Source organism: Photinus pyralis, unplaced genomic scaffold (assembly GCF_008802855.1).
Source record: "Photinus pyralis isolate 1611_PpyrPB1 unplaced genomic scaffold, Ppyr1.3 Ppyr1.4_LG6, whole genome shotgun sequence".
NCBI classification, from domain to species: domain Eukaryota; kingdom Metazoa; phylum Arthropoda; class Insecta; order Coleoptera; family Lampyridae; genus Photinus; species Photinus pyralis.
The window spans coordinates 24,995,667-25,022,616 of NW_022170663.1; the positions used below are offsets into that span (position 1 = coordinate 24,995,667).

General features: G+C 36.7%; 2 protein-coding genes and 3 long non-coding RNA genes across 13 annotated transcripts in view; 4 read left to right on the forward strand and 1 right to left on the reverse strand.

Moving 5' to 3' along the window:
- The window catches only part of LOC116173348, a 42,817-nt gene extending 42,479 nt beyond the window's left edge, over window positions 1-338 (forward strand). For both annotated transcript variants that reach the window (XR_004145928.1, XR_004145927.1), the window contains one exon: window positions 1-338. This is a non-coding gene — a long non-coding RNA (uncharacterized LOC116173348).
- Window positions 241-19,064, reverse strand: LOC116173347. 6 transcript variants are annotated; one of them, XR_004145922.1, is made up of 10 exons: window positions 15,145-15,350; window positions 15,017-15,092; window positions 14,686-14,793; window positions 14,548-14,633; window positions 14,385-14,486; window positions 14,217-14,324; window positions 1,104-1,242; window positions 984-1,050; window positions 681-937; window positions 241-359 (listed from the first exon to the last, which is right to left on the reverse strand). It is a non-coding gene; the product is annotated as an uncharacterized LOC116173347 (long non-coding RNA). The 6 variants fall into 6 exon arrangements; XR_004145924.1 differs by adding an exon at window positions 3,807-4,025 and having other exon boundaries at window positions 14,686-15,092; XR_004145923.1 differs by adding an exon at window positions 3,807-4,025 and having other exon boundaries at window positions 1,104-1,321; window positions 14,686-15,092.
- LOC116173345 lies at window positions 5,786-6,200 on the forward strand. Its single transcript, XR_004145918.1, has 2 exons — window positions 5,786-5,946; window positions 5,997-6,200. It is a non-coding gene; the product is annotated as an uncharacterized LOC116173345 (long non-coding RNA).
- On the forward strand, window positions 15,384-17,135 carry LOC116173340 (phenoloxidase-activating factor 1-like). Its single transcript, XM_031490745.1, has 4 exons — window positions 15,384-15,634; window positions 15,794-16,286; window positions 16,334-16,527; window positions 16,581-17,135. Exons 1-4 carry the CDS (start codon window positions 15,565-15,567, stop codon window positions 16,997-16,999), a joined length of 1,176 nt encoding a protein of 391 aa, XP_031346605.1. The 5' UTR covers window positions 15,384-15,564; the 3' UTR covers window positions 17,000-17,135.
- On the forward strand, window positions 16,861-26,314 carry LOC116173341 (phenoloxidase-activating factor 1-like). 3 transcript variants are annotated; one of them, XM_031490748.1, is made up of 4 exons: window positions 16,861-16,990; window positions 25,074-25,551; window positions 25,607-25,800; window positions 25,848-26,314. In XM_031490748.1, the coding sequence occupies exons 1-4, from the start codon at window positions 16,972-16,974 to the stop codon at window positions 26,261-26,263; spliced, it is 1,107 nt and encodes a 368-aa protein (XP_031346608.1). In that variant the 5' UTR covers window positions 16,861-16,971; the 3' UTR covers window positions 26,264-26,314. The 3 variants fall into 3 exon arrangements, with proteins under 3 accessions (XP_031346608.1, XP_031346607.1, XP_031346606.1); XM_031490747.1 differs by lacking the exon at window positions 16,861-16,990 and adding an exon at window positions 18,964-19,086; XM_031490746.1 differs by lacking the exon at window positions 16,861-16,990 and adding an exon at window positions 24,563-24,847.
- The last annotated feature ends 636 nt before the right edge of the window (window positions 26,315-26,950 follow it).

Consider the following 26,950-nt stretch of genomic DNA (forward strand, 5'->3'; position numbering starts at 1 on the left):
GGATGAGTACTATTCACCATCACCACTTCGAATTCGGCGCTGTCATTATCATCATTCCGGTCCATCCGCCATCGAGGTTTACTGTTAAGGTAGCTACTAGTAGTCAATCAAAGTGACAATGGTGTTTCACTACTAGTAGCTTCAATTGAGAACAAAATATACGTATCAAGTTATTTATTTTTTAAGTTATCACTGTTACAGGAAGATCTTTGTAATACAAAAAAGAAACGTATTTCATTTGTTCATCTCTAGAATAATATTGTACTGCCCTAACTGCACTTTGCTGGTAGCTCGCACTAGTTCATCACACGACATAGTCTCTCCACCCCCCCCCCCCCAGCAAAAAAAACCAATGAAAACTGAAAGCAAACGAAATTTTTTTAATTAATAAGAGAAGCTATATTTAAACTTTATTAAAAATTTCCCAAATGTAACTATTGAAAAATACAATAAAAAAGTTTAAAAATTTTTTGTTTGTTTTGAAACAATCCTTTTTAAATCAAGGAAATTTTTTGAAATCCTTTTTGAATTCAAAAAACTTTTTTGAATCACTTTTTTGAATCACTCCTAACTTTTTTGAATCACTTTTTTTAATTTCTCTTAAAATCTCTTATAGGCTACTTGGATACTTGATGAAGCGACATTCACAAAATTTAAATGGGACTCCAAAAATTGCTTACCTTAAGGATGTAGCGGATTTGAAACGAATGCCAACCAAAGGGTAACTGTTGAGTGTTGGTAAGTTGTTTGGTCGCCCGATACCGCTTTGACGATTTCCTAAGATGGCATCGTTGCATCCTTCCTCTAGACGGAATGCGACCTCAAAGGGGTTTAGGCCTAGTTCCACTGATCTGTAGCTTCGCACCAAGTGACTGGTATTTTCCAGATTTCCAACATCCCGGTTTCACACCGATGGAAAATTAATCAATTATATATTCTGAAAAGAAATTGAGTTTTATTTTTGTAACACAAAAACTAGGTACCGTTGACGGCTGGAACACTCGTTGATGTCAGCGTCGGATTTGATGTGGTGAATAGTGCTCATATTTGCTACAATAAGATATTATTCAGTAAACGCATAGTCTGTGTTTCATTGGTCCTACCTGAATGAATGTTGCGCTTTGCTGACGATCTCTACAGGGTTGATAAGCGACCAAGGTCCGTGCTAATTCGTTGCAGTTTTGGAATAGTGCCATCGTTTGGATTGCTGGCGATGAGGTAGGTACTGCCTGAAGACCGCGTCTAAAAAGTAAAACCGAATTAAGAAATTTCCCAAGCTCAATCAGGTAGGTATCTACTTTTTGATGGGTAAGTATGTGTTCTGGAGTAGAGAAAGTATAAAAGAAAGACACAAAATGTAATCAAATCTTTCAAATCCAAATCCTAAGCAATCGATTAGTGGAACACGAAATTCGAAAACCTCTACCTTCGGAAAGTTTCATAATTTCGGATAGACAGACAGAATGTACTGATTTCTTTTGTTTTGCAGATTATTGCTCCCCATGTTAACTTAGAAGGTTTATAATGACATCAATCAAAAGAAGATTATTTGTGTGACTGTTATGCCTTAACATGATTTTGCTAATTGGATTTATTGCTGAATTTTGATAAAGTAAGGAGAAATATAACTGAAAATTCGTATTTATCGTTAGTTAACATGGGGAGCAACAATCTGCAAAACAAAACATTTTTCTCTATGTTCCGGTTTAGAATATAATTCACCCGGTATAACAAACTGGACGAGAACCTATACCTATTCTTATTTTATTGTTAAAAGGATGTGTTAACGTAAAGGTGGGATCTAGACAAGAAACATAGTACTGGAGCACCAGGGCTTTTATGAATTATGATGCGAGATTTAATTATATTGAGTGAAAATCTTACTTCTTATAATAACAATAACTTAAACAAAGGATGATAAAACTAATATTTGAAGCATTCACCGTTAAATTGAATACCCTTCTGCATCCTTTCGAACCACCGCGCAAAACTGTAAAGCCTGACATTTGAGTATTTGAAATCGTTTAAGCTTTTACCGCTTTCCAGCCAACCAGTACCAAAAGCAAAACGTAAGTAGGCTCGGTTTGGGAGAATATGGCGGATGGTCAACATTCTGAGCTGTCATAGATTCCGACCAAAACTTTTAAGGCCACAGCCTCTAAAGTTATACCCTTTCTCCCTTTTTCTTTAAAAATCGATTTTTTTGTCCGTTATATATAATAATATAGTGGTCCAATCTTAGAAATTCTGGTCGTTTTGGAGTAGTCGATTTTCGGTGAAATGCAAAGGCTACGAGAACAACCGTTACAGCCCCCTGAATTTTTTTTTGAAAATTCGTTTTTTGCCCATTACTGTCAAACCAGAGATCTAATCACTAATCAACAAAATACGAGACGTTTTGGATTCTTCGTATCAAAACGAATAAGAAAAAGCCTTTACTCGATAATTTTTGGAGTAGTCATTTTTTGGTAAAAAAAATCGATTGGCCTATTAGATCAAAAGTTACAGCCTCTTAATTTTTTTTGGAAAATTCGTTTTTTGCCCATAACTTTAGATCGAGAGGGTCAAAATACGAGACGTTTTGGATTGTGGTGCGAAGGGTGTAGCCTATAAATCTGGACGAAATTTTTTGTCAAGTGTAATTCCTAGATATTTCACTAACTCTGAAAATTGAAGGTATTCTTGAATAGCAGAGGAGTTCGAAGAAACTATACGGTAGTTCATTAAAAAAATGATCAAAGTCCTCGTGTGAGATCGAAGGGACTTCAGCGCATTTTTGTGTGGCAGTTCAGTGTTTTATTAGCCAATATTGACTCCACCATCAATAAGATCTTGCCGAAAGCTACCACGTTCACTTTGTCGGTACCATTTTCTCACTTACCGTGCACTCGCAATTCGCGTTTGAAGTTTTGACTCCACCATCAGTAAAATCCTTTGGGGGTTACCATATTCCCTTTGTCGACACCCACTTCTGATCACCCGCAACAATTAGGATTTGAAGTTTCGACTCCACCATCAGTAAGATCTCGTCGGGGGTTACCACATTCCCTTTGTCGATACACAGTTCCGACGTCCCGTTCATTCGTAATTTACATTTTGGTAGATTTCGCTAAAATCCCGGCATAAAATCGTATTCAACTTTTGGGTACTTCACATAGCTCGACCTTCTATTAGTGACACGAGAAAGAGAGACCGCGATTCGCGCTGTAAGAAACTTTTGGGCGCCCAAAGTCGACTACCCCTCGAAGCGCGCCGCGCAAAAGGTGGTTTATTTCGCCCCTAGGAAAAAAAAACAAAATTCCGCCACGCAGGAGTTGTGCGCGTTGACAAGATCTTCCCGACGACACCAATTTGAAAACAATCGGAGAAAAACTGTAGAAGAAGATAGATAAAAACTGAAAAATCTCCAGGTTAGTATAATACGCTCGGGGATGACGTCCAGATGTCGTCGTCTCCAAATCTTGTAGCCCCATCCCTAACGTTCTTAATTACACAGCCCCGATAGTTACATGTACACTCCTTGTCTTTTTACAAGCATTTTTCTACGGGCGCGCATTTACTGCCAGCCAGCCAGCCAGCCAGCCAGCCAAAGTGAGATTAAAAGCTACTTTTTACAAAAAAAAATTTTTGCAAAAATGCGCTAAAAACGTAACTATCATTCTCCACAACTTTGTGGTCGACCCTGTATATTTCAATTTATCTCAGATATGTAGATTTTTAACCGCCCTACAACTTTTTAAAGGTGTTTATAGTTTATGCTTATTTCGTGTAATTTTAGTGCGTTTAAATTAAAGTTAAAAAATTACCTTTTACTATTGACTCGTTCATGCGCCCACAGGACCAACATCTCGATATCTGCGACTTATGGTAATAAGAGACAGAGAAAGCTTCGATCTTTCAACTGTTCGTTAAATTTATCTGCTAAACAGGCTTCTTAATACATTTAGTATTTTGTGGTGAACATAGTGGCCAGTCTCATTCCCATCCTTTGATGATAATCAATTTTCATCACTATTAGGTTACCTCTAAAAAATAATTATGCCAGTTTTTGAAATGCATCAGCATAAATATTACAGTAATGTAGGCCTGTTTTTAAATTGCGGATTAAGCCCCGAAAAGAGAAGTCCTGTAAAACCGTTTGTACTATTTTATTTATTTTTTAATAAACACAAAAGCTTTTCAGCTCTTCCTTTTATGTGTAAGAATATATGTACCAAATTTGGTTCCAATCGGTTTAGACCCGGAAATGAGAGTATCGCCGGACCGATAGACAGGCAAACAGATAGACCGACATCATAGAGATTTTGTTTGATTCGAATTCCTGGTGCCTCAAAACGTGTATTTCTGTCAAAAAAAGTGGGGGGGGGGTCATTTTTTACCCCAACGCAATACCTCCCTTACTAACGTGCGAGCGGTGAAAATGCCTTCATGACCAGTTTGTAATAAGCACACATTTCAAGTAATTTACTGTTTAATTTTTCAAAAGTACACTATCAAATTTACTGAGCACAGCAACTAAAAAGTTAATTTAATTCCCATTAAAATATGCAATATGTATTCAAAAAAACTGATGCTTCTCTTAGTCTTAATATGCTAAAGAAATAAAATAATTAACAGGATATCATCATACATTCTATACTCTGTTTTTAAACTAAGAGGAGTAACTTGAAAAGTCTGATTTACATCCGAAAAAGTTACTAAATTTAGTAACTTTTGGGCAATTGTTTTAAGTATATGGATACATACGTACACATGTGCATTATGGGTTGCCTACTATATAAGGCATACATTATAAATGGTGTGTTGGATCATTTTTATGGTGTTTTAATACACTTGACTGCTACACATTTGACTTAAAGGAAATTTTATTTATTATAGTAGTTTTAGATTCCATAAGCCATAATCTATAATCATATAATCTATCAGTTTACACTCGTAGTTATAGGAGAAGACCCTATCGCGAAAATGGACAAGTTTTAAATCGATCGGTAAAAAACTTCCCCTTGTAGATTTTGGTCTGTAGAATCCAAACAACCAGAATTTTCAAGATTGTACCACTAGATCAGAAGTTACAGCCCGTTCCTTTTTCTTTAAATATCGATTTTTTTGGCACAAGTTTTGATGTAGTCGTCCATCTTCAAAACTCCGATCGATTTGGAGTCTACCTACAGATCAAACACCATAAAAAAATGAGAGCTTCATACTGATGATGTCAAGAACACTGGTAGTAACCCTTTCCCTGGCTACTTTTGGTATTTCTTATCACCTTACCAGAGCAGTCTTTATATTATGATTACATTAAAAACATATAGTTCGGGTAAAATCTTTCACCAAACTCGTTAGGAAAATTATTGGAGAGGAAATATTAAAGTACTGGGTTACCTTGGGGCCGAGTGCTTTATTTGCCGACAATCGTGTAAAGGTTTTTTTTGCCCATTTGAAGTTATGAATCATTAATATTGAACTAATCAATTTTTTGTTTTTCAATTGGCTGATTAACACTATCTATCTAATACTTCCCCTGATTTCGAAATATTGCATAATTTTCAAAATACTTTCCACCACAGTAGTGACAATCTAGCAGTTTTCCTTTTGCAGAGTCCTTCAATGCAAACAACATAATGGTAATCGGGTCTTATTTGACCAACTAAGAAAGAAATAAATATTCCATAAAATTAGGTATACTCTTGCTTACAACATAGTAGTTGTAGATAGCGCCAATATTGCGTATAAGTATACACAATTTTTAAGAGATATTTGCAAGTAGCGTGAACGCAATAGTAGAGTATAAAACGATCTTGGAACCTCGGCAACAGCAGTCTATTACGCCGCAAGGTAGTACATCCATCGCACGAACAATGAAGCTGCTAATTCTTGTTGTAATTTCCTTAGTCGTGTTTGTCGCACAATCTTCTGCACAAACCCCAAAACCGCAAACATCGGGAAGTAAGTTAATTCGTTTTTATAACTCTGATCTATTTAAATTTTAATTTTAGCCGAGGGTAACCCATGCTATCTATTTGGTGCTGTTGGATTACTAAATACTGTATGCAGAACACAATGTGTAATTGCTCCCGCGCTAGGACTCTGCATTAATGGGTTACTGTGCTGCTACAGTGCCTAGGATGAAGCAATCTGGTGCAATATTGGTTACCTAATGTAAAATGTCCAGTTCTGTGCAAATATAATATTTTAAGTATTGCAATTTTTAATTGATGTGCTGGTTAAAGTTTTTTGTTCTACCAATCCCAACCATCGTTAATTATTTCAACAAAATTTATGCGGTCAGCGTTTTACACGGTAGCTTTGCCTTATGCTAATTTAAGCAATGTAAGGTTATAGCCATTAAACAAGACTGAATTTGGTATTCACTTGCGGTATCGTAGCGCCGGAATATCCTGAACTCATCAATAGGGCAAACGAGCTATTGAAACTTGAATGATGCAGACCAAACTACATTTCCACCGCGGTTTAAAATTTTATTAGTGAATAATTGGAATTGGATTACCAAATAAAAATACTAAACGAAGTCTGACTTTTGAGCCTACTCACCCTACAAACCTTCACTTTATTAGTGAAATTCCACCACAAATTACATTTTATTGGGCGAATTAACTATCTAAATTTCGATATCCTACAATTTCCAATAATATTCAAAACCCAAACGGATCTACCCTTAAACTCAACACATTTACAAAGAAATTCGTGAAAAATGTATAAAAATAAACCCAAACTGGCCTCTATCTTTACAGATGACAGTTTCTCTTTAAATGTTATGTTTTAACTGTAATAATAAAAGATTGAAAAGTCTGACTTATAATTTGTTATCAATATTTCCTTTAAAAAATAATTGTCAGTCGAAAGCAGTTGAAATTTATTTTGTTAAAGATACGACACAACTCGCTGGGATGAAGTAAATAATAATGCAAGGGATCTTGGAGAAAACTGCGTTTATAATCGCCCCTTTTGGGTAAGGTGGTTTCGTCAGAGAGAGTCAAACTTTCTGTTTGCACAATATATATTAAAAATCAAAGAAAATTATTAATACGAAATTATATAAACTTCATTCGAAATTTAGAGTTGTTCGCTGCATCAACGTCCGCCGTACGTTAATTACACGGTTCGATTAGACTAAAAGCCCAACACTCGTGAAATACTTCTATTCAAACTAAAATACAACAGGCAATTTAAATAAATACACGTTTCTGTCTCTCCGTATCGACTGTTTACCTCAAACGTTCGCAAAGCACTGAAAATAAAATGTAATCCTACTCGCCCTACAGCATTCCGCATTTATTTTGATTGACGAAGTTTATTTTCCCTCACGCACAACTCATGGTTATTGTAAAATAAAGAAAACTTATACTTAACTGGTACTAACAATTAAAACCCTAAAAGAAATCAAAGATAACCCCTTTCCTTGATAACCTTAAAACTACATACCTCTTAAATAAGAGGGCTAATCATAGATGAAGCAGCACCCGAAACCTAAAGAAAGGTGATATGAATCCAATCCAACCGCCACAGATCAATATACGTGTGGATGAAGGCAATTAAAATTCCATGCGTTCTAACTCGCGCTTTAGCTATATGTTTAAACGAAGTGACTCGATACGGTTTACGACAGAAAGAGGAAGATGACGGTCGACAACCAAAAACCACGGCGCCAGCATTCTGCGCGGTTAAAATTGTGTTGTTATATTCCAACAATAGGATCAAAACGCTCCAACAGTTACGGGGATATTTCAACAAGTAATAAACCGTAAACAATTATAACGCTTTGTAATGAAGAAAATAAATCGTTACAATTCTTTGCCACATCGCGAATGGTCACGACTAGACGGACTACGAGGCTTTAAAAGGTGTTAATGTATACAACATGCATGATAACACATCACGGTTCCACAAGTAATAGGAAATCGTGACTTATTTCCAACAACGTTCACTATAAATAAGGAATTGTACTTTTAAATACCAGTAGACTATGAGATATGAATGCCTCCCGAGCGTTTATTTTTGCAACTTTATTTGCATTTATACTTTATACTGAAGCGGTAGATGACGACCCCAAAGAAACCAATGAAGACAAACCAAAACGTAAGTGTTGACATTTCGCATGTTCTACTGGTAATAAAAATTTCTAACAGCTACGAATACAGATAAGGAATCCAAAAAAGAAACCGGGCCAGGATGTAAGTGTTGCATTTGACATGGCTTATTTGTAACAGACTTTTTTGACAGATGAGAATAACAGTTGCGTTGGTTTCGGAGTTTCCCTCCTGGCTACACGATGTAAAAAAGTATGCAGTTATGGGATAGCGCCCTTAGCGCAATGCTACGAAGATGGTATCAAATGTTGCTGGTTTGAGTAAAAATGCAAAACTTTTGGGATATTAAAATTAGTTGCACAAAAATTGTTTGTTTGTCACATAGCGTCCTAAATGGTTCATTTTTGAAATCAATAGGTACAGTGTACCATACCCACTATCGGTACTTTCCTACGCCTATAAGTTTAAGGAGGCCGACGAAATGCAATTATTTCAAATAACAGCTTTCCCTTTTGCAATTAATGGTCGTATGTTATCAACAAAACAATTTCGATACCGAATTTTTAATTATGCAATAATTATTTTTTTGGTAAGAGTGGGATTTAAGAGCTCAGTGACTATAGGAGTATAATACCACTTGAGAATTGCATTCGCTTTACTATTCATTGCACAACCCTAGTAATATAAGTTTGATTTAGCCAAGAATCCAAATTGACGCACAGCCACTACCTACAACACAATTTGGAGCAAACAAAAAGATCTTCAAAAAAAGGATGATTTGTCTTATATCGAACAGAAAACGACCTTTTGTAATATATATTGTGATCTGTGAATCTGACCACCAAGAAAAGGCTACTAAAGGATTTTGACCCCCCACAACCTCCCCAATGCACAAAATCCACCATATTGTTTGGCATATGTCGCGATCCAGCGCAATGGCAACAAAAGTGGTGGAAATGCACCCCTGTCAGTTCCTTCCAGGGAAACATTCCCACGGCAGTTGACTAAATTCTTGGAGAGGCTGCTACGCCCGGCATATGCGAAGGTATTCAGAATCCAAAATATATGTGTAATTGAATTGTCAACCATATTACTTAACGATCCTGCAATAATCACGTGTGTTGCAATGGGGTACTGTACGGAACTGCCCCCCCCCCACCCTTTTGGTCTGTAAAAGTCTTTTTAGTTGCTGTTTTTGAGGTTTGCATATAAGCCAACAATGCCCAAACATCTAATCAGTGCATGGTTGAGACCAATTCATTTTCAGTTTTGGTTTGAAACGATTACCATTTTAATTTATCTTGGGTTACTTACATTTTATCATCCTCGAAATATTGTATACCTACAACAACCAATCAAACCAAAAGGTTCTATACATTATATTATATTTCTTCAAGGCATACAAAATTACAAAATATGATGAGGTAGAAAATATTCATAAGTAATAAAAACGACACACCGTTGAATTCAGGCCAACTGCTAATGAACAAACTGCTCCCTGTGGAGCATTAGCAGCAATTCATCGCGCTTCATTTTTAGTTGTTGTGGTACCTGTTATTATAATTGGCGTCGAAATTGTTTCAAATCCATCTTTTTCTTTTGTAGGTGGTGGTAGCATCTGCATTTCCTGCAGAGCAACTGAATCCTTCAATGAATCGGGTGATGGCACTTGCTCTTCCGGTAGTCTCATTGAGTACACGAGAAGAAGATACGATAGCACAAAAATTAAGTATTTCATTGTAGGTGCACGCGCAAGGAAGAACGCTGTTGACTATAGCATTGAGTGTATGGCAAACTGTAATTATATAGACTGGTTCATTAACAATATAAATGCAGCATGTAATAAATACACCCCGTTCTGTTTAAAGACAATTTGACATGTCAATTACAACAATTAGTTGCCTACTCCCACAACGTTTTGCTGTTATCATAATTATTAACCAGCCAACGCGGTGGCCATGTGCTTAATTCGAAATTCAGAGACAGATTAATTCAAATGCACATCCTATTAACGCAAAATTTGCAATAATTGTCTGGAATGGTAATTTGAAATGTTATTATCTCGGTGCCAAGGAATATACATTCCACTACACATTTGAGTTGCTAACTCGGGTTGCAGAGGGAATCAAAACAAACCAATTTTTAAATTTAAATGCAATGAAGGTCGCGAATAACATTTTCCCAAAATTGCTACCCCAAGGGGACGAGAAAAAATTCTTACTTCGACAAAATTTGGTATTTGGTGATCTTTTAAATTGAAAATGCTGAATTAGTCTTAAAAAAAAAGTCCGACTGCAATTCGCAGAGGCAGATTTTGGCTCTTGACCCCGGTTTTGCATTTTCATTCCAATACGTCATTATCGAAACCCCAATATCCATTCCAATATTTTATTTTATACTAAGTAGTGCTAATTTAAAATTTTGTGCTCATCACGTTAATGAGAAATTCCTTTTTTTCTGATGACACCCCACACTATAGTGTGTATTTACACAAATTTTTATTGCATTAATTTTGAGCTCATTTTGTGCTGATCGAGGGGTAAACCGCAACCCAAATTTTGTACACTGATTTCCTATAAATATTAGATTTCCTCTGAGTTCCTTCGAGTTCTTCAGAGTTCATTTGATTTCTTCGGAGTTTCCCTGATTTCCTCCGAGTTCCTCCAACTTCCACGGAAAACCTCTGATTTCCTTGGAGTTCCCTCGATTTTCTTTTGGAGTTCCTGTGAGTTCCTCTGATTTTTTAAAGTTTTTTAATTATTTCATTGTTATTCCGTTGATTTAACAATTTCCTGGTAAGTAAAACCCGAGGTAAAACCATAAAAAAAATATAAAAGTGTCAAATGTCAAGTTAAAAAGTAATCGTAAACGATTTACATAAAGCGCATTTCCACTTGCATTCATTTCCCATTTGTAAGATGCAACTTCTGTTAAAATCGTAAAAATCCGGCCACAAATATGAAAAATAGCGTTGCACATGGGCAATCCATTGTTGACGTGCTACTTCAATTTCAGTTTATGAGAAGAATTTCATTTCAATGCTTTTCTAAATAAGAAAGTTGGAGCTGCGCATGCGCAAACCTAAATTTTAAAACTAATGTTAGATTTTCCTTTGTTCCAAGCGCCTAAGTATCAAATTTCACTTAAATAGTTCCATAGATAAAAAAAGTTGGCACTGCGCATTCGCAAAATAAAATTTTGAAACTAGCGCTAGATTTTCCTTTATTCCAAGTGCCTATGTATCACATTTCATTTAAATTCTTCCATAAATAAAAAAGTTGGCACTGCGCATGCGCAAAGCCAAATTTTGAAATTGGCGTTTGATTTTCCTTTATCCCAAGTGCCTATGTATCAAATTTCGTTTAAATTCTTCCATAAATAAAAAAGTTGGCACTGCGCATAACCAAATTTTCAACTTGGCGTTTGATTTTCCTTTATTCGAAGTGCATATGTATCAAATTTCGTTTAAATTCTTCCATAAATAAAAAAGTTGGCACTGCGCATGCGCAAAACCAAATTTTAAAATTGGCGTTTGATTTTCCTTTATTCCAAGTGCCTATGTATCAAATTTCATTCAAATACTTTTATAAGTAAAAAAGTTTGCAATTCGGTTTATGGTCGAGATGCGAAAAGGGCACTGTGAATTTTGAATCGAGTCGATTCAACTTTTGGCATTGCGTATTATATGGCTAAATCTATGCCCATATTGAATTTCATGCAATTCAGTTCATAACTCACGGAGATGTAAAGCGATCGAACATTTCTAAACAAAGTTATCGTTCACACGGACAGATAGATGGACAGACAGACAAAGGAACAGACGGAGAGACCAACCGGCAGGCGACAGATTGCAATGCAAAATTATAAACGATCTCTAGGATCGTTAATAAACGGCAAAAGGGTACAATTATGGAACATGTAAAAAACGGTTTTTTGTTTTTTTTACAATAACTTTTTTTGTAAGCGGTACAGAAAAAATTCCTTCCTTGGTACAAGACTCGACACCATAACGAACCAAATAGTAGAACAATAGCTCTTAAGATAAAGAACTAGTAGCGTCGCAAAGTTAGCGGACGGGCGGACGGACGGACGGATAAAGACACGACCTTAGACGAAACACTATTTTATATTTTAATAGACCTATTTGCAATGAGAAAAACTCATTATTAAATGAGAAAAATACCATAAACAAATAAAAAAATTAGTTAAGACCAAATTAAATAATAAAATGCAGCACGAGTTCCCTTGATTTCCTCGGAGTTCCTGTGATTTCCTTGGAATTCCTCCTGAATACACATGGAATTCCTTGGAATTCCTTGGAATTCTTAGCTTTCCTAGGAGTTCCCCCGGAATTCCTATGATTTCCCATAGATTTCCTCAAACGTGTACACTGATTTCCCATCGCGGTTTACCCCTCGGTGCTGATTTAAAGTTATGTGCGAGTCACGTTATTTTTTGGGATATGGCTCCAAAATTTTATTTTATTTAAGTGCTAATTGTCCTGCTAATCTCACAATGAGCAATTCAGATTTTTCGCATGATTGTTCAACATTGATAACAACATTTGCCTTCACTCTAATTGTGCTGCTAATTTAAAGTTTTGTGTTTATTAAGTTAATTTTGTTAAAATTTTGGATATGTATCGCTGAGTGCAATGGTATGCGGTCACTTTGATCCCAGACTTTACGTACACGGTGCATAATCGACCAAAAATGGTAGGTACATTATATTATATGAAGAACCTTTTTTGGAACAATGTTGTTACAGAACTAGGTGGATATAGCCTTCCTTCGGTGACAATGTACTCTAAACGCTACCGACGGACGATGTGTATGGAATTCTAGATTTTTGCGGCAAGCTTCTTTGTCGAAATTACGAATAATGCAAACAGATAGAAACGTAGTTGCTTTCTGAGATATGTACTAGAATGTCCTTGTTTAATTGTTCATCACTTCTTTTGGATTTTTCGCAATATTTGCGTGAAATTTATGTTCCGTATACGACTACTGATGGCGGTGAATATTCACAATACGAACTTGGTTCAAATGTTATTACGGATTCCGCACTTATAACTGCAGCGTTCGGCACACGAAAATGTTCCCAAATTTTACTAGAAAATTACGCGATACTATTTCCTATATTGCGGTCAAGACAAGATACGAATTATTTAACTTTTCAAAAATGGAACCTAACTGGTCGCTTCAAAAGCTTAAACGCGAAACCTAAACTCTGGTCTTTATTGTGTCGTGACCAAAACGCGAATCGAAATTGTTATATGGACCATGTTACAACCATTTTCGCCTCAAGATTGAGATTAACAAAGAGCCATTAAAATTGAAATGATACCGAAAAGACGGACTTCAGTTCCCCCACGGTTTCAAAGTGTATTACTAAAAGTCCACCACAAATGACACTTTTCAAACAAATTAACCATTTAAATTTCGATACCCTACAAATTCCAATAATATTTCAAGCTCAAACTGATCCACTCTTAAACTTAAAATATCTCACATTTAGAGTGAAATTTTGAACAAATCAAAAAATTGAAATCCAAAATTACATCTACAGTTACAAACAGGTTTTTCGACTAAAACAAAGATTAGAAATGTTTCATTGGGAAACTGCCCTTACAATGTTTCCAAAATTGCATTTCTTCTTCATTTTTTTTTCGAAAACCATAAAACGCATCAAGAAGGATTGTATCCTAGGTCTTTGAGTGAGATATTGGATATGCCCTTTCTGATTTTGTAATTTTTTTTTAAATTTCTACCTAAAGATAATACTTACCGAATCTTCAATTACTTCTGGAAATTTGAAAAAATATCTGATCGCCATTGAATATGGCTTTCCTCCTCCTCTCATACTTTTATTTTGATGTAAAGGGAGAGATGAGATGAAATGAGTTTAATTAACATTAACCGTGGAAATTTTTGTTGTGCTAATTGTTTCTCAATTGCGCTGTGATATAAACTATTTGTGCTCAGGCACCCCAAAACAAATACCAACTCCATATTGCCAAAAGTACCTGTAGGTATTTGCATAAAAATATACTCATATAAACTTCATTACTATCAACCAAACAAAGGAAGCGGAATCCAAAATAAAAATAACTCTCAGGTCTCTTGGAATGTAGATCACCCTTATCATGATAAAATATTTAAATCGTACCTCTGTATACATCAACAAAGCAGGAGGACAGACAAGCTACAAAGTTGATACCTCACAATGTCTTCATTTCAACACTACGATGCTCTCGAGAGTTGTAAGAGAGAAGCCCTGAAAAAATAGAGGTGCATTAGTTACATCTTGCATCATGACCGTATATTTAAATCGAACCTCTGTCCCTTTTAACGTAGCAGGGGAGCAGACAAACTTCAAAGTACCCCAGAAGTAACATTTCATCCTACGATGCTCTCGTGAGTGGTAAAAGGGGGATCCCTGGAACATTATATAGTGCCTTAGTTACATGCTGCCAGGTGGCTAATTACTTAAAACGTACCTCTAAGTACATGAATGTAGCAGGATAGCAGACAAGGTACAGAATGTCTTCATTTCACACTAGGGGAGTTGCAGTGAAGCGAAACCCTGAAACAATACAAATACGATACTGGAACATGGCTAATTATTTAAATCGTACCTCTGTATACATCAACGTAGCAGGAGGACAGACAAGCTACAAAGTTGTTACCTCCCGATGTCTTCATTTCAACACTACGATGGTCTCGAGAGTTGTAAGAGGGAAGCCCTGAAAAAATAGAGGTGCATTAGTTACATCTTGCATCATGACCGTATATTTAAATCGCATCTCTGTCCCTATTAACGTAGCAGAGGAGCAGACAAACTTCAAAGTACCCCAGAAGTAACATTTCATTCTACGATGCTCTCGTGAGTGGTAAAAGGGGAATCCCTGGCACATTATATAGTGCCTTAGTTACATGCTACATGGTGACTAATTACTTAAATCGTACATGAATGTAGCAGGATAGCAGACAAGGTACAAAATGTCTTCATTTCACACTAGGGGAGCTGCAGTCAAGCGAAACCCTGAAACAATACAAATACGATACTGGAACATGACTAATTATTTAAATCGTACCTCAATATAGATCACCGTAGCAGGAGAGCAGACAAACTACAAAGTGCAGCGATGTCTTGAGTTTACACTACTATGCTCTAGTGACTAATTAATTAAATCGTCGGAAATATATGTGTAGGATGGGATCCCAGAAGGCGATGGCCTGCCAAGCATCTACTTAATGGCCATTATTCTGCTATATCTACGTGCGTTGTCTAAGGGCATCTGCTATTTGGACAAGCGATAGATTAATATAGTAAACATAGCAGAGGTTATCTTCATTTCGTCAATATATTTCAGTATTGTAGCGTAGGCACACTCACATGCATTCAATTTTTAAGATGTCGCGCGCTCTTCATAGGAAAAGCAAGAAAACCAGTTCGTAATTGTCCAGTTGTAGTGGTATTGACACCGAAACATTGCAAATATCTATGATTGGATATGGATCTAGTGAAATTAATGTTTGACTTTACGTTGGGGTTGACGACTTTTGTTTTTCTAGTTACTGGAGGTAAAGTATGTAATTTATATTCATTTATTTAATTATCTGAGAAGTTACCTAGACCGAGTCGAAATTAATGATGTGAGTGGTTTGGAAAAACAACTTTTCCAAGTCAGTCAATGTACTTCAGGCGAAATGTGAATTATTCTATTTTCATGCCTATTACAGCGAATGAACCTGCAGATGTTGAATGTATTACCCCCAACAACGAAAAAGCAAAATGTCAGCCACTATATACCTGCCTAGTGCTTCTCCAAGCGCTAATCACCCAAAGGAAAGAAGTTTTAAATTTCGTTCGCGAATCACATTGTGGAACATGGTCCAGTGAAACCCAACCGCTAGTGTGTTGTGGAACCAAGGCATCTAAGGTGGTAGAGGATATACCGAAAAAGGGCGAGAGTACTATTCCCCCTGTCATCCGAAAGCCAATATCGGATAAGCGATTTTGCGGTTACCAACACACCGATGATTATTTCTACACTGGTAACGTAACGGCGATAGACGAGTTTCCATGGTTGGCAGTTTTGAAGTACAAACGCGATGCGGATTTGGATGACAACCTGAATGATCACTTTGTTGAGTTTGGTTGCTCTGGTAGTCTCATCAGCAAACGATATGTCCTTACTGCAGCACAGTGTCTAAGGTTACGAACCAGCTCTGCGTAAGTCTTATTAGTATAAAATGTAATGGTACAGGTCCATTCTCTAGGGTAGCTGTGCGTTTGGGGGAATATAACATCCAACACGATACGGACTGCGTAAAATTTTCGGAACTCGACGACTGCAGTAGTCCAGTAGAGGATGTGGGGATTGAGAAGAAAATTAGGCATCCCCAGTACAATAGACGATTAGGTTTAAATGATATCGCCCTGTTAAGGCTTAATCGCAAAGTCGCGTTTACAGGTACCTAATCTAGTTAAGTTTGAACAGGTCACGTAGAGAATATAGCGTTTCAGATTACATTCGACCCATATGTCTTCCGGATAGCCAAACAAAATTTGCCCAGGTTGGAGATACGATGACATTATCGGGATTTGGTAGAATAGGTACCCACGACAAGTTTGCAATAATAAAAAAGAAGATTTTGTCACAATTGATTTCAAATGAACAGTGCGACCAGGAGTTTACCATAATTGACAGTAGCGCGCGCAGAAAAGTTACTGACAACATCATGTGCACCAAAGAGTTGGAAGTGAGCAACGACCGTTCGTGCGAAGGCGATTCTGGAGGTCCTTTGATGTTTTCGTACCGCACACAATGGCACATTGAAGGAGTTGCAGTGTGGAGTAGCACTATCTGCGACATTGCATATCCGTTTGCTTTCACCAAAGTTTTTAATTATATGGAATGGATCGAAAGTACAGTGGTGCCTTGACTTTGAAATTATAGTGTCTAATCACATTTGAACATAAAACCATATTTTATATTCGAAGCTATCACTGTGTTATTGTTGACACTACGGCAGACAAAATGCTCAGGCTGACAAATTAGATGTTACCTAAATATTTTAACTTTAGCTTTCTAATTGATTGATCGTCCTCATTTGAAAGTAGAGTGGACAACATACTTTATAACCAAAGGATGGCGATTATAACATTAAATTTTAAATAATCGTAATAATTTGATTATGACTGGAAGATATCTTAACCTAATATTGAGTATTAAGGGTGGTAGACGGCTTACTATTGTTTGCACGATCGCCTAGGTAAAATGTTGCACAGATATTGTTTTGCTTAGAAAAACTAGGGATAGACCGTTATGCATATTACTAAAATAAGGCACCCTGTATAAATCCTTCATGGGCAAACCTGGTGATATTTAACCTCTGATACAACCATTTGGGAAATGTTAAGAAGGTAAGAACTCACGGAAATTTTTAGTCAAAGCATACGGAAAAATAAAGAGAAAATTAAGTGCGTGAAGACGATTTTTTGACGACAGATATAATAGTTATACTGGCGGTTGTAAATACAAGTTGCGGAATTTTTAGACTATAACTTACTGATGGGAGCCATTTTGTTGAAAAAAAATTGTCGTCAATAGAGTATGAGATCATTTTCCTTCGATAACACCTTCACCCTTAAAAATGGCCAAATACACAGCGTGGAAAGCTGTGAAAACGATATAGAAAACGCACCTACATACTGCTGGCATCATTGAGCAGTTTACTACTTTACTAGGTATTGCCACAATGGTATTATTATTACTACCAGGAAGTGAAAAATCAGAGCTTTTCCATATTCCATACAAATAATTGCAAATACTTTCCGAAAAACTTCTGTACCGAAGCAAGTATTGAAGATTCTGAAAGGTACCTGAACTTTTCACATCCTGTGGTGCTCGTCCGAAGTGTTTCGGCCTAAGATTCAATACAATATAATTTTACAAGAGGTTTGATTACCGATAAAGCAGTCTCCGCCTCCGTTTCGGCAAGCACGGTAGTTACATTCAATAACTGCACTAATTATAATTTCAATTTTGTGTCCTATAACAAACATTAAAACCGTAAATATTGGCATTGTTTATGATTATTTACCGTTTAACAATCTGCAATTTGTGAGTACAACCTACTCAGTTTACAATTATTAAATCAATAAACATATCAACGTACTCCATTGTACAAAAACGAATTTTTTTTTGATAAAACGGAGCAAAAAGTCACAGTCTATGGACATGAGTACTATAATCTGACGATAACTAACCCATTCGAAACCAAAACTATATGCAATACAATCAGGGCAGGAGCGAAGAAATACACTTTTGTGCGTTTGTGTTTGTAGGAAATGGGAAATTTCTCCATTTATGTAAGCCCAACTTTCCTGATGTCATGAATTTTAGGGAAATTTTTCAAAAGAATAAACATAACCCTTATGTGATGATTTTGTCCATCCGTCTGTCTGCTCCTCGTTTATTCCTAAAGGATCAGTGCTATTGAATTAAAAGTCGCGATTCCAAAAAAATGCCCCTACTGAAAATCGCATTCGATTGGTATATCTGAGCACATCTTTGACATCTAATCTTCCCCTTTGCAACCCAGTTTTTGATCGTGATTTCTACCATACCCATCAGCAAAAACCTATTTGCCCATTACCCCTTTCAAAAATAAATAGTTATCTGACCAAAACTCACTCCTACTAAAATATCGCTTCTTGTCCGTTTAAAAGATTCCCAGTTTTGTTACATCTATAGGTACTACTTTCACAAATTAGTATATCTTATTAGTCAACTCAAAAAAGTTCATGCTAACTAACCCCTCGTATACGTTGAACCACGATATTGAGTAATAAAATTCCATCGACGAAGTTAATAAATATACCAGAAATCACTGCACAAGATCAGTAGTCCGTGTTCTGACTACTGCGGCAAACCCATGACGCAGATGTAGTCTTGTAGTCGTGCTATCTGCTATCATGTGTGTTTTCGTATTAGTGTTATTACTACATTTACTTAGAAGTCATGCAGGTACTATCATTTATTTATATTTTCATGAACAAATATAATTGCCGCAATACTACGTCAACGTCTATACGACAACATATGAGTGCTATGCTATACGTCAGAATTCTCACGGATTTCCCCGGCTAATACTTTGTGATCTTGTTTGAGTTTTGGCATTGAATAAAAAATTAAGTTATTCAATGGTTTGGGTTTAATAGACAATAAATATCCCAACGTGATATAAAAAAAAACAGCGGGATTTCGATGAAAATTACATCCCTGTTAATAGGTCCTTAGTTAACACATTACATATACTTACGAATGTTTTCTTTTAATACATAGCCACGCAAAATTCTAATTACTAATTACATCAATGAAATTTTTCTCTTTGATTTAGATTATTTAACGGATCCAACCAACACAATTTAATTTGTGCAATAAAAACTGAAGACCTGTCTTCATGAAGTCGGTGGTTTCCGTCACGTACAAATTAAATCGGGTTCCTCTGTGATACGGATACTTTCTAGATTATCCTAGCTCCAATGGAATGTAGATCTAATTTTTGGATAGCCGTCGGGTGTCACAGTATTCACGCGCAGATGGAAAACGCAATGGAATTTTTTTCGGATAATAAACCGCTTATACAGTTGTTTAGTAGTGGAAATGAATTTCCCTAATAATGCCCCTAGTAATGTTCAAAGAGAAAGGCGCCGTTTTTTCATGGATTACTGCGCGAATTTGTCCTACATTAACGAAAAACGTCCGTGATCTAATTATTTCTTTTAAATTAAACTGTCACCTTGAACTCTGTCAACGGAATTTTTACACGAAATGTACAATGGCGTTATTCCTTAGCCCGTGATAATTACTTGTTTTTATAGTGCGCACACGCGCGTGAAACATTTCCCTTCCGGACTAGTACATTAATTAATTCGCGCTTTTCCGAAGCATAGATTCCTTTTTTGAAATTATACACTTTACTTTCCCAGCGAAACAAAATTCCAAATTAGAATATGAATTTCACCACACTCTTGGCCTTTAGGCCAGTTTTATAGCGATCACAGACATCTTGCGCTGTTTCACGAAAATAAGCTACATTTTTACCAACGCGGCAAAGGCCAACGAAGGCTCTCGAAATTAAATTTTTACTCGGAATTCTACGGTTAATACCTCCACCGAATGTATCTATCTTTTCTGATTAACTACCACCCGCGAATGGCTTGTTATCAATGAAATGCGGTCATCTCTACTTATTCAGTGGTTTAGAGTAGATAAGGTCAATTAAGATTCCCACTTTAGCTCTAGTTATAACGACATCTTGTCCACCAGGACTACATCCGGAACCCATTATGAAAATAATGCTCTACGGAAATTAAAAGACCCAAAAAAGACAATCTTCAATTCCACCCAATTCTCACAGATTTATTCATAAGATTCCAGTAGCTACATGGTTTATTGGAAAACATTATCTATAATGCCTAACCTGCTTTAACCTTTGAAATCCCAAAAAGGCTTTCCTGTTTGGTATAGAATTAAAAAAAATAAAACCCAATTTAGAGCTACCGTTACACCTGTTTTAAGAGCTCGAAAGTAAGACAAATTTTGGGTATTCAAATTTAAGAATGAAGAAAATCTTGTTATGGTGATCCTTCACGCAATGAAAGGAAAGCTTATACCGACTTATTACTAGATTTGTAAAACCAAAACGAGTAACCGATTAGACTTTCAAGTATTTACTTACGGATTAAGAAGAGCATTACCAAAGAAGTAAAAAAAAGTGCGAGGTCATTTTTTACCCCAATGCAATACCTCCCTTACTAACATGCGGGTGGTAAAGAGTAAATTTTAAAAAATTGTTACTTAAAGACTTACATGCCGTAGCGCAGCTGTGATCATCGGTGGACTACTAACTACTAACTGGATAACTACTAATACAAATCACCTAAAGGGGTGGAACCGCCTGATATCACTGCTTTACGTAACTAACTTGAAATTTTATAAGGAATACGTACCGTCATGACTCATGACCATAATTGTGTATTTGAAATGTTTTGCTTTTATGGATGTCTAACGGGGATCGGGTTTCGGCACTCCTACATTTTCTTATGCAAATGCGGTTCATGGTTTTAGTTTATTTGGTTATTAAACAACCTAATCAAAAAGTTTACCTTTCGGTGGCTACTAAAAGAGAAAATATAACCACCGAAAGATTAACTTTTTTATTTATAAGAACTAAAATGCAAAATGGAAATCTTCATCGAACGTATACCTTTTCGTCGGTGTGTTGTTTTCATTGCATTTTAGAAACGATACAGTGTGATTGTCTCCTCATACATTTTGCCCGCTAGATCATAACAAGGCAGTCCGATTCCCAGAGACATTCTAACAATAAAACGAACTCGTTTCAAAGCGCAACTGTGACATCAGCGGATCACAAGTTTTGCTTTATTCGCGTTTCCATTTCAGTTTTTATTACGATAAAGGCGGCAAGGGCACATGCACTTCCAGTTCCTATTATAAGGTCCTATAATTGATTTGTTCATTACACTGACTTGATGTTCTTGATATCGCTCTCTTAACAGCAACAGCAGATCAGTGATCACTTTAACCGGAAGGGTAAATAAAGTAAAACAAATGATTGCACATTCTAATCACATCTGTCATTCTTCTTAAAAATGGGACGCAGAGCATGAAACAAAATGAAGTTCAGAACAGAATACAATATTGTTTCCATGGAAACGACGGAATCTAAGATAAAGAAAAGCTAACCATCGAGTGAAAGATGTCAATTATCGAGTGGCTACGCCACCAGTGAATTACCTTTCACGGGAAACCTCTCTTCATCGTCTTGTTCTATTGTCTATTACTTTTTCCTCCTGGCTTTTATATTATATTTATTTCCCTTACTACCCCTGGATTTCAAATAAAGGATAGAAATTAAAGAACAGTCAGGACGTCCATTGGATCATCTGACCCAAACGATGCACCTCCCCCTTTCAAGATCAATTATTAATCGACCCTTGTCTCAATTAGGCATCATTTAGCATTTAAGATATACACGCATAAAATACATAATGCAGCCAAAAATGTGTTTGTTCGGTTATCCGGAAACTTTTGTTTACACGCAAGATTAGGCACAAAAGAATAGACATACTTCCTGTGGAGTAGGATGGGCTCAACTTTCAATTACATATGAAGCAAAAATGTAGGACGTGGACAAACTACCAAAAAATATAGCAAATACTACCAGTCTCACCAATAAAATTCATAGAAAGCCACTGTACTTCCGGCGAAGCAGGACGGCCTCTAGTGGTGTATATAGTATTTTGGAAATCGATTCGGATGTATACAGGGTGACAATTTGAAAACTTACCACCCCCCATATCTTAGTAAATAAACGAGATATTTAAAAAAATCAAAATCTGTTTCGGTAATTCGGAGGGGGAATCACAATGACATAGTTGGCGACGCACCCCCTCCAACCCCTTGCGCCACAGCCACCCCAACTTTTAAATCTTAAATAGTGATCCCTCATGTGTGATACGTCGTTGGAGAGCTCTGAAAAAATGCTTTCCAATCATACCAAATGGCATTACATTTAGGTTAGTAATTATCGTGCAAATCAAAAAATTAACTAATATGATACATTTGAAATCTGTCGTATTTATAACGCAACCGGCGAACATAGACGAACTAAGACAGAGAATAATTCAAGAATCTCGAAATATTGCAAAATCAACATCAAAGGTTCAACAAGAGTTTGAGAATAGATTATAACTGGCGATCAAAAATGAGTTGCTGTCGAGTCGGCTTTGGAAGTTCAAGTTAAATACGATTTTCCATGTTTATTTTTTGATTTGCACGATAATTACTAACCCAAATGTTATTTGGTATGGTTGGAAAGCATTTTTTCAGAGCTTTCCAACGACGTATCACACATGGGGGGTCACTATTTAAGATTTAAAAGTTGGGGTGGCTGGGGCACAGGGGGTGTGAGGGGGTGAGTCGCCAACTATGTCATTGTGATTCCCCCTCCGAATTACCGAAACGGATTTTGATTTTTTTTAAATATCTCGTTTATTTACTAAGATATGGGGGGTGGTAAGTTTTCAAATTGTCACCCTGTATAGTGCAAATCAATCTCAACGTGCAACTATCTTGATACCTTCAACTATTGACCGACTAACCGTCACACGAAATTTTAAATTATAAAAATCTACCATTCGCGGCGCATTATTGGAAAGATCAAAAAACATGTTTTCCATTAATTCTATAGACCACATTTTGAAACTTTGGAGTAAATTGTGTGATTGATCCATTTGTTTTATCACAAAAGAAAATGTTTCTCGGTCATCTACTCTTGTTTTCCATAACAATGTTAATTTTTACATAGCTTACTAGTTCATTTACAACACTTTCCCACCAAGGCACGAGAAAAATATATTTTTTTGGAATTTAATTTAGTAAATGATTACCAAAGAGGTAGTTACGTTCAGATTGGCTCCCACTATACGACTTACACGGTTTTGGGTGGTTTTAAATATTTCTAACAATAAAAATAAATCCCTTTAAATTCTAATGGGCACCTTTTGTAGTAGGTACAACACGACCATATTGGAATTAATCGCTGTCAAAATATGAAATCAATCGGAAAAGAAGTTTTGAGCAATTATTTAAATTTTTACTTATACAAAGCGTTTGACAGTTATCCTGTACATGGACAGGTGGACAGACAGACACCATCGCCTCCCCTATAAAACTTGCATCGATTTGCTGTGCCGCTTAATAAACACAAATGTTTGATGGTGTAGTACCCAAACGAAACGGTTTAGATTTGCTTTAATTGAATAAATACATTTGTTTGGACCCCCTCTACCACCAAAATTTTTTTAAAAATTAAAAAAAATGTGTTATTGTCCGTCCGTCCCTCTGTCAGCCTTTCCGGAGTAACTTCTGCGGTTTTGAACTATCTTTAGCGGAATTGTCCTATATGCAATTTTGAAATAGGTAGCCTATACCTTGAAGGTGTGCCAGATGGTGTTCAAATTTTGTGGTCTTGAGGGGGGCCACCCCTATTAATTATTTCCCGAGATGCTGTCTTTGAAAATAAAACGTGCATCACTTTTACATGAGACAACCAGTGGTGTCAGATTTTAGATATGCATGGATATTATAGTGGCGCCATTGTTTAAATACTTTTAAACAATGGTGGTGCAAAGTAAAACTTTTGAAAATGGAGGGAGGGAAACTGTGAACTTCGTCTGTTCATCTCTCGCTGAAACTTCATCCTCTATACCTCCTACAGCTTCATTTCTAATTTTGACGAGATGATAGCACTCTGTAATGATCGGTAATGGTAACATTTGGGGACATTTTGTGCTTGTTTTTCATGGTTACTTAGTCTAAACCTATAAGTAAGCATATTAGGTGCGTGTACATTATTTTTGTGCACAAACGTTGTATGAGATATTTGGGGAAATATCTCGGGAAATACGCTCTTACCATCATGTCCGCTAATGACCTGATATAAATTCCTACTATAATGAATATTTAGATTTGCATATTTCCAATCGTTTTCGCGCGTTCAAGACTTTCCTACGGAAAGTTACATGGAAAAACCACACCAGTAAAGTAAGCTATGTATGTGGTATGTTATAGTGTAAAGCGTTCGTTCAGAAGGTACGTGCGCTGTTTCATAGTAACGACGTGTTCAAGAGTGGCATAAATATGCATACATGTGTACTCGTACTAGTGCTATTGACATCCCTAATTCAAATTCGAGCAGGTACATACAGCAATTATCGTAATGTAGCAAGTAACATTGGGTACTCATTTTTGCGTCAATTATATTTGCCTAAATGTTACACTGTTCAGTAAATTTGGGACAAAAATGGTACTGTTTGCGACCTGTTAATTCGTGGCTGCCGCTAAAGTGAATGAAATTTTATTGAACATATCATAGTATCTAAATCAGTTACCTAACACTAATTTATATAGTCGATCTTTTACAGATGACAATTGCATTACACCCAACAACGAAACAGCATCATGCAAGCCCCTTTATAAATGCCCTCAACTACTCGAGGTACTAATTACCCAGAAGAAAGAAGCAATAGACTTCGTTCGCGAATCACATTGCGGATCTTGGTCCAGCGAAACCCAACCGTTCGTTTGTTGCGGCACGAAGTCGTCCCGAACAGCAGCTAATGATTCGTACGATCAAGTCACCGTCCGCGCATCCCCGACAAGGCAAAAAATATCCGACAAAAGATTTTGCGGATTTCAGCACACCGACGATTACTTTTATGCGGGAAACGTAACGGCGATAGACGAGTTTCCTTGGCTGGGCGTGTTCAAATACAAACGTGATTCCGATTTGGAGCAGAACGATGACGAGGATTTTTACGAATTTGGATGTGCCGGAAGTCTGATAAATAATCGATACGTGTTAACAGCAGCTCAGTGCCTGAGGCTAGCAACTAGCACGGTGTAAGTTAACTTTACTCGCGAAAAATTGGAAAGTGCAGTTTCTGTTGTTATTTAGGGTAGCAGTGCGTTTCGGGGAGTATAATATTAAGCACGATGTGGATTGCGTAAAATTTTCGGACATTGACGATTGTAGCAACCCCGTTGAAGATGTCGGTATTGAGCGGAAGATTAAGCATCCGAATTATAACAGAAGAACTGGCGTGAATGATATTGCCTTGCTGAGGCTCAACAGATCAGTTTCGTATTCTGGTAAGGTCCACTTTGGCTAAAGTACAGCTTTAATTGTTGAGTTTCAGATTATATTCGCCCAATATGTCTTCCAGACGCTGAAACAAGATATGCACGTATTGGAGAGATAATGACTTTAACCGGGTTTGGACGAGTAGCTACTGATAAAAACTATGCAATCATTAAGAAGAGAATCACATCCAGATTGATATCAAATGAACAATGTCGTACGGAGTTTTCAGATATTAAAGATCGCAATCGATACGTTACCGATAATATCATGTGCACCAAAGAGCTTGCAGACAATAAGGATCGTTCGTGCGAAGGAGACTCGGGAGGTCCTCTAATGTTTTCTCATCGTACCCAATGGCATATTGAAGGAATTGCAGTTTGGAGTACAGCCGAATGCTCCATTGACTATCCTTTTGCGTATACAAGGGTGGCTAATTACATTGATTGGATTGAGCGTACTGTGGTGTCCTAATTTAAATACTCTAATTGTAATTTAACTTATTAAAATTTATACCTTTTTGTATTTTGACTGAATGATGAAAAACGGAAAAAGAATTAACACACCAGCCTTGCGTCGTTAGGTAAAAAAACTTTTTGAGTTTGTTTTCTCCTTAGCTAATCTTTTTTCGATTTTTCAGTTTCAGGTGCGTTCGTTTTTTGGTTGCCTCGCCTTGTGTGGGGTTTCGCGGTTTTTTAATCTCGTTCATTTTTGTCAAATTCTATTTTACTTTCTTCGTATTTTTGTCTCTTTGCGCCTACAAAGGAAATCTTTACGAGTTGCATACGAGGGATACAAAACCCCTATAATACTCAGGGCTACTTTTGAGAAAACCCAAATGCTATCAGCATCTCGCTTCACAATTGAGTTACAAGTGGTATTCCTCTATTTCAACCCCGTTGAGATTCTGCCTGTTGTCAAGTCTGAAAATGGACCGTAAGGGAAATATATAAGATGGCGTCCAATATAGCGATTTTTGGATTACCCTGGCGTGTTCTCAGTCTAAAATGCCCAATTTTTACAGTTCAAGGATCTGGAGCTGGACCTACGTTTTTGGGATCGAGGAACACGAAGGGTCAAAAATGAAGTCTGAAGTGAAAAACCGGAATTTTTCATATTTGGGGCAAAATGGTCTTAAAAATTCCACCTTTAAGCCATTGT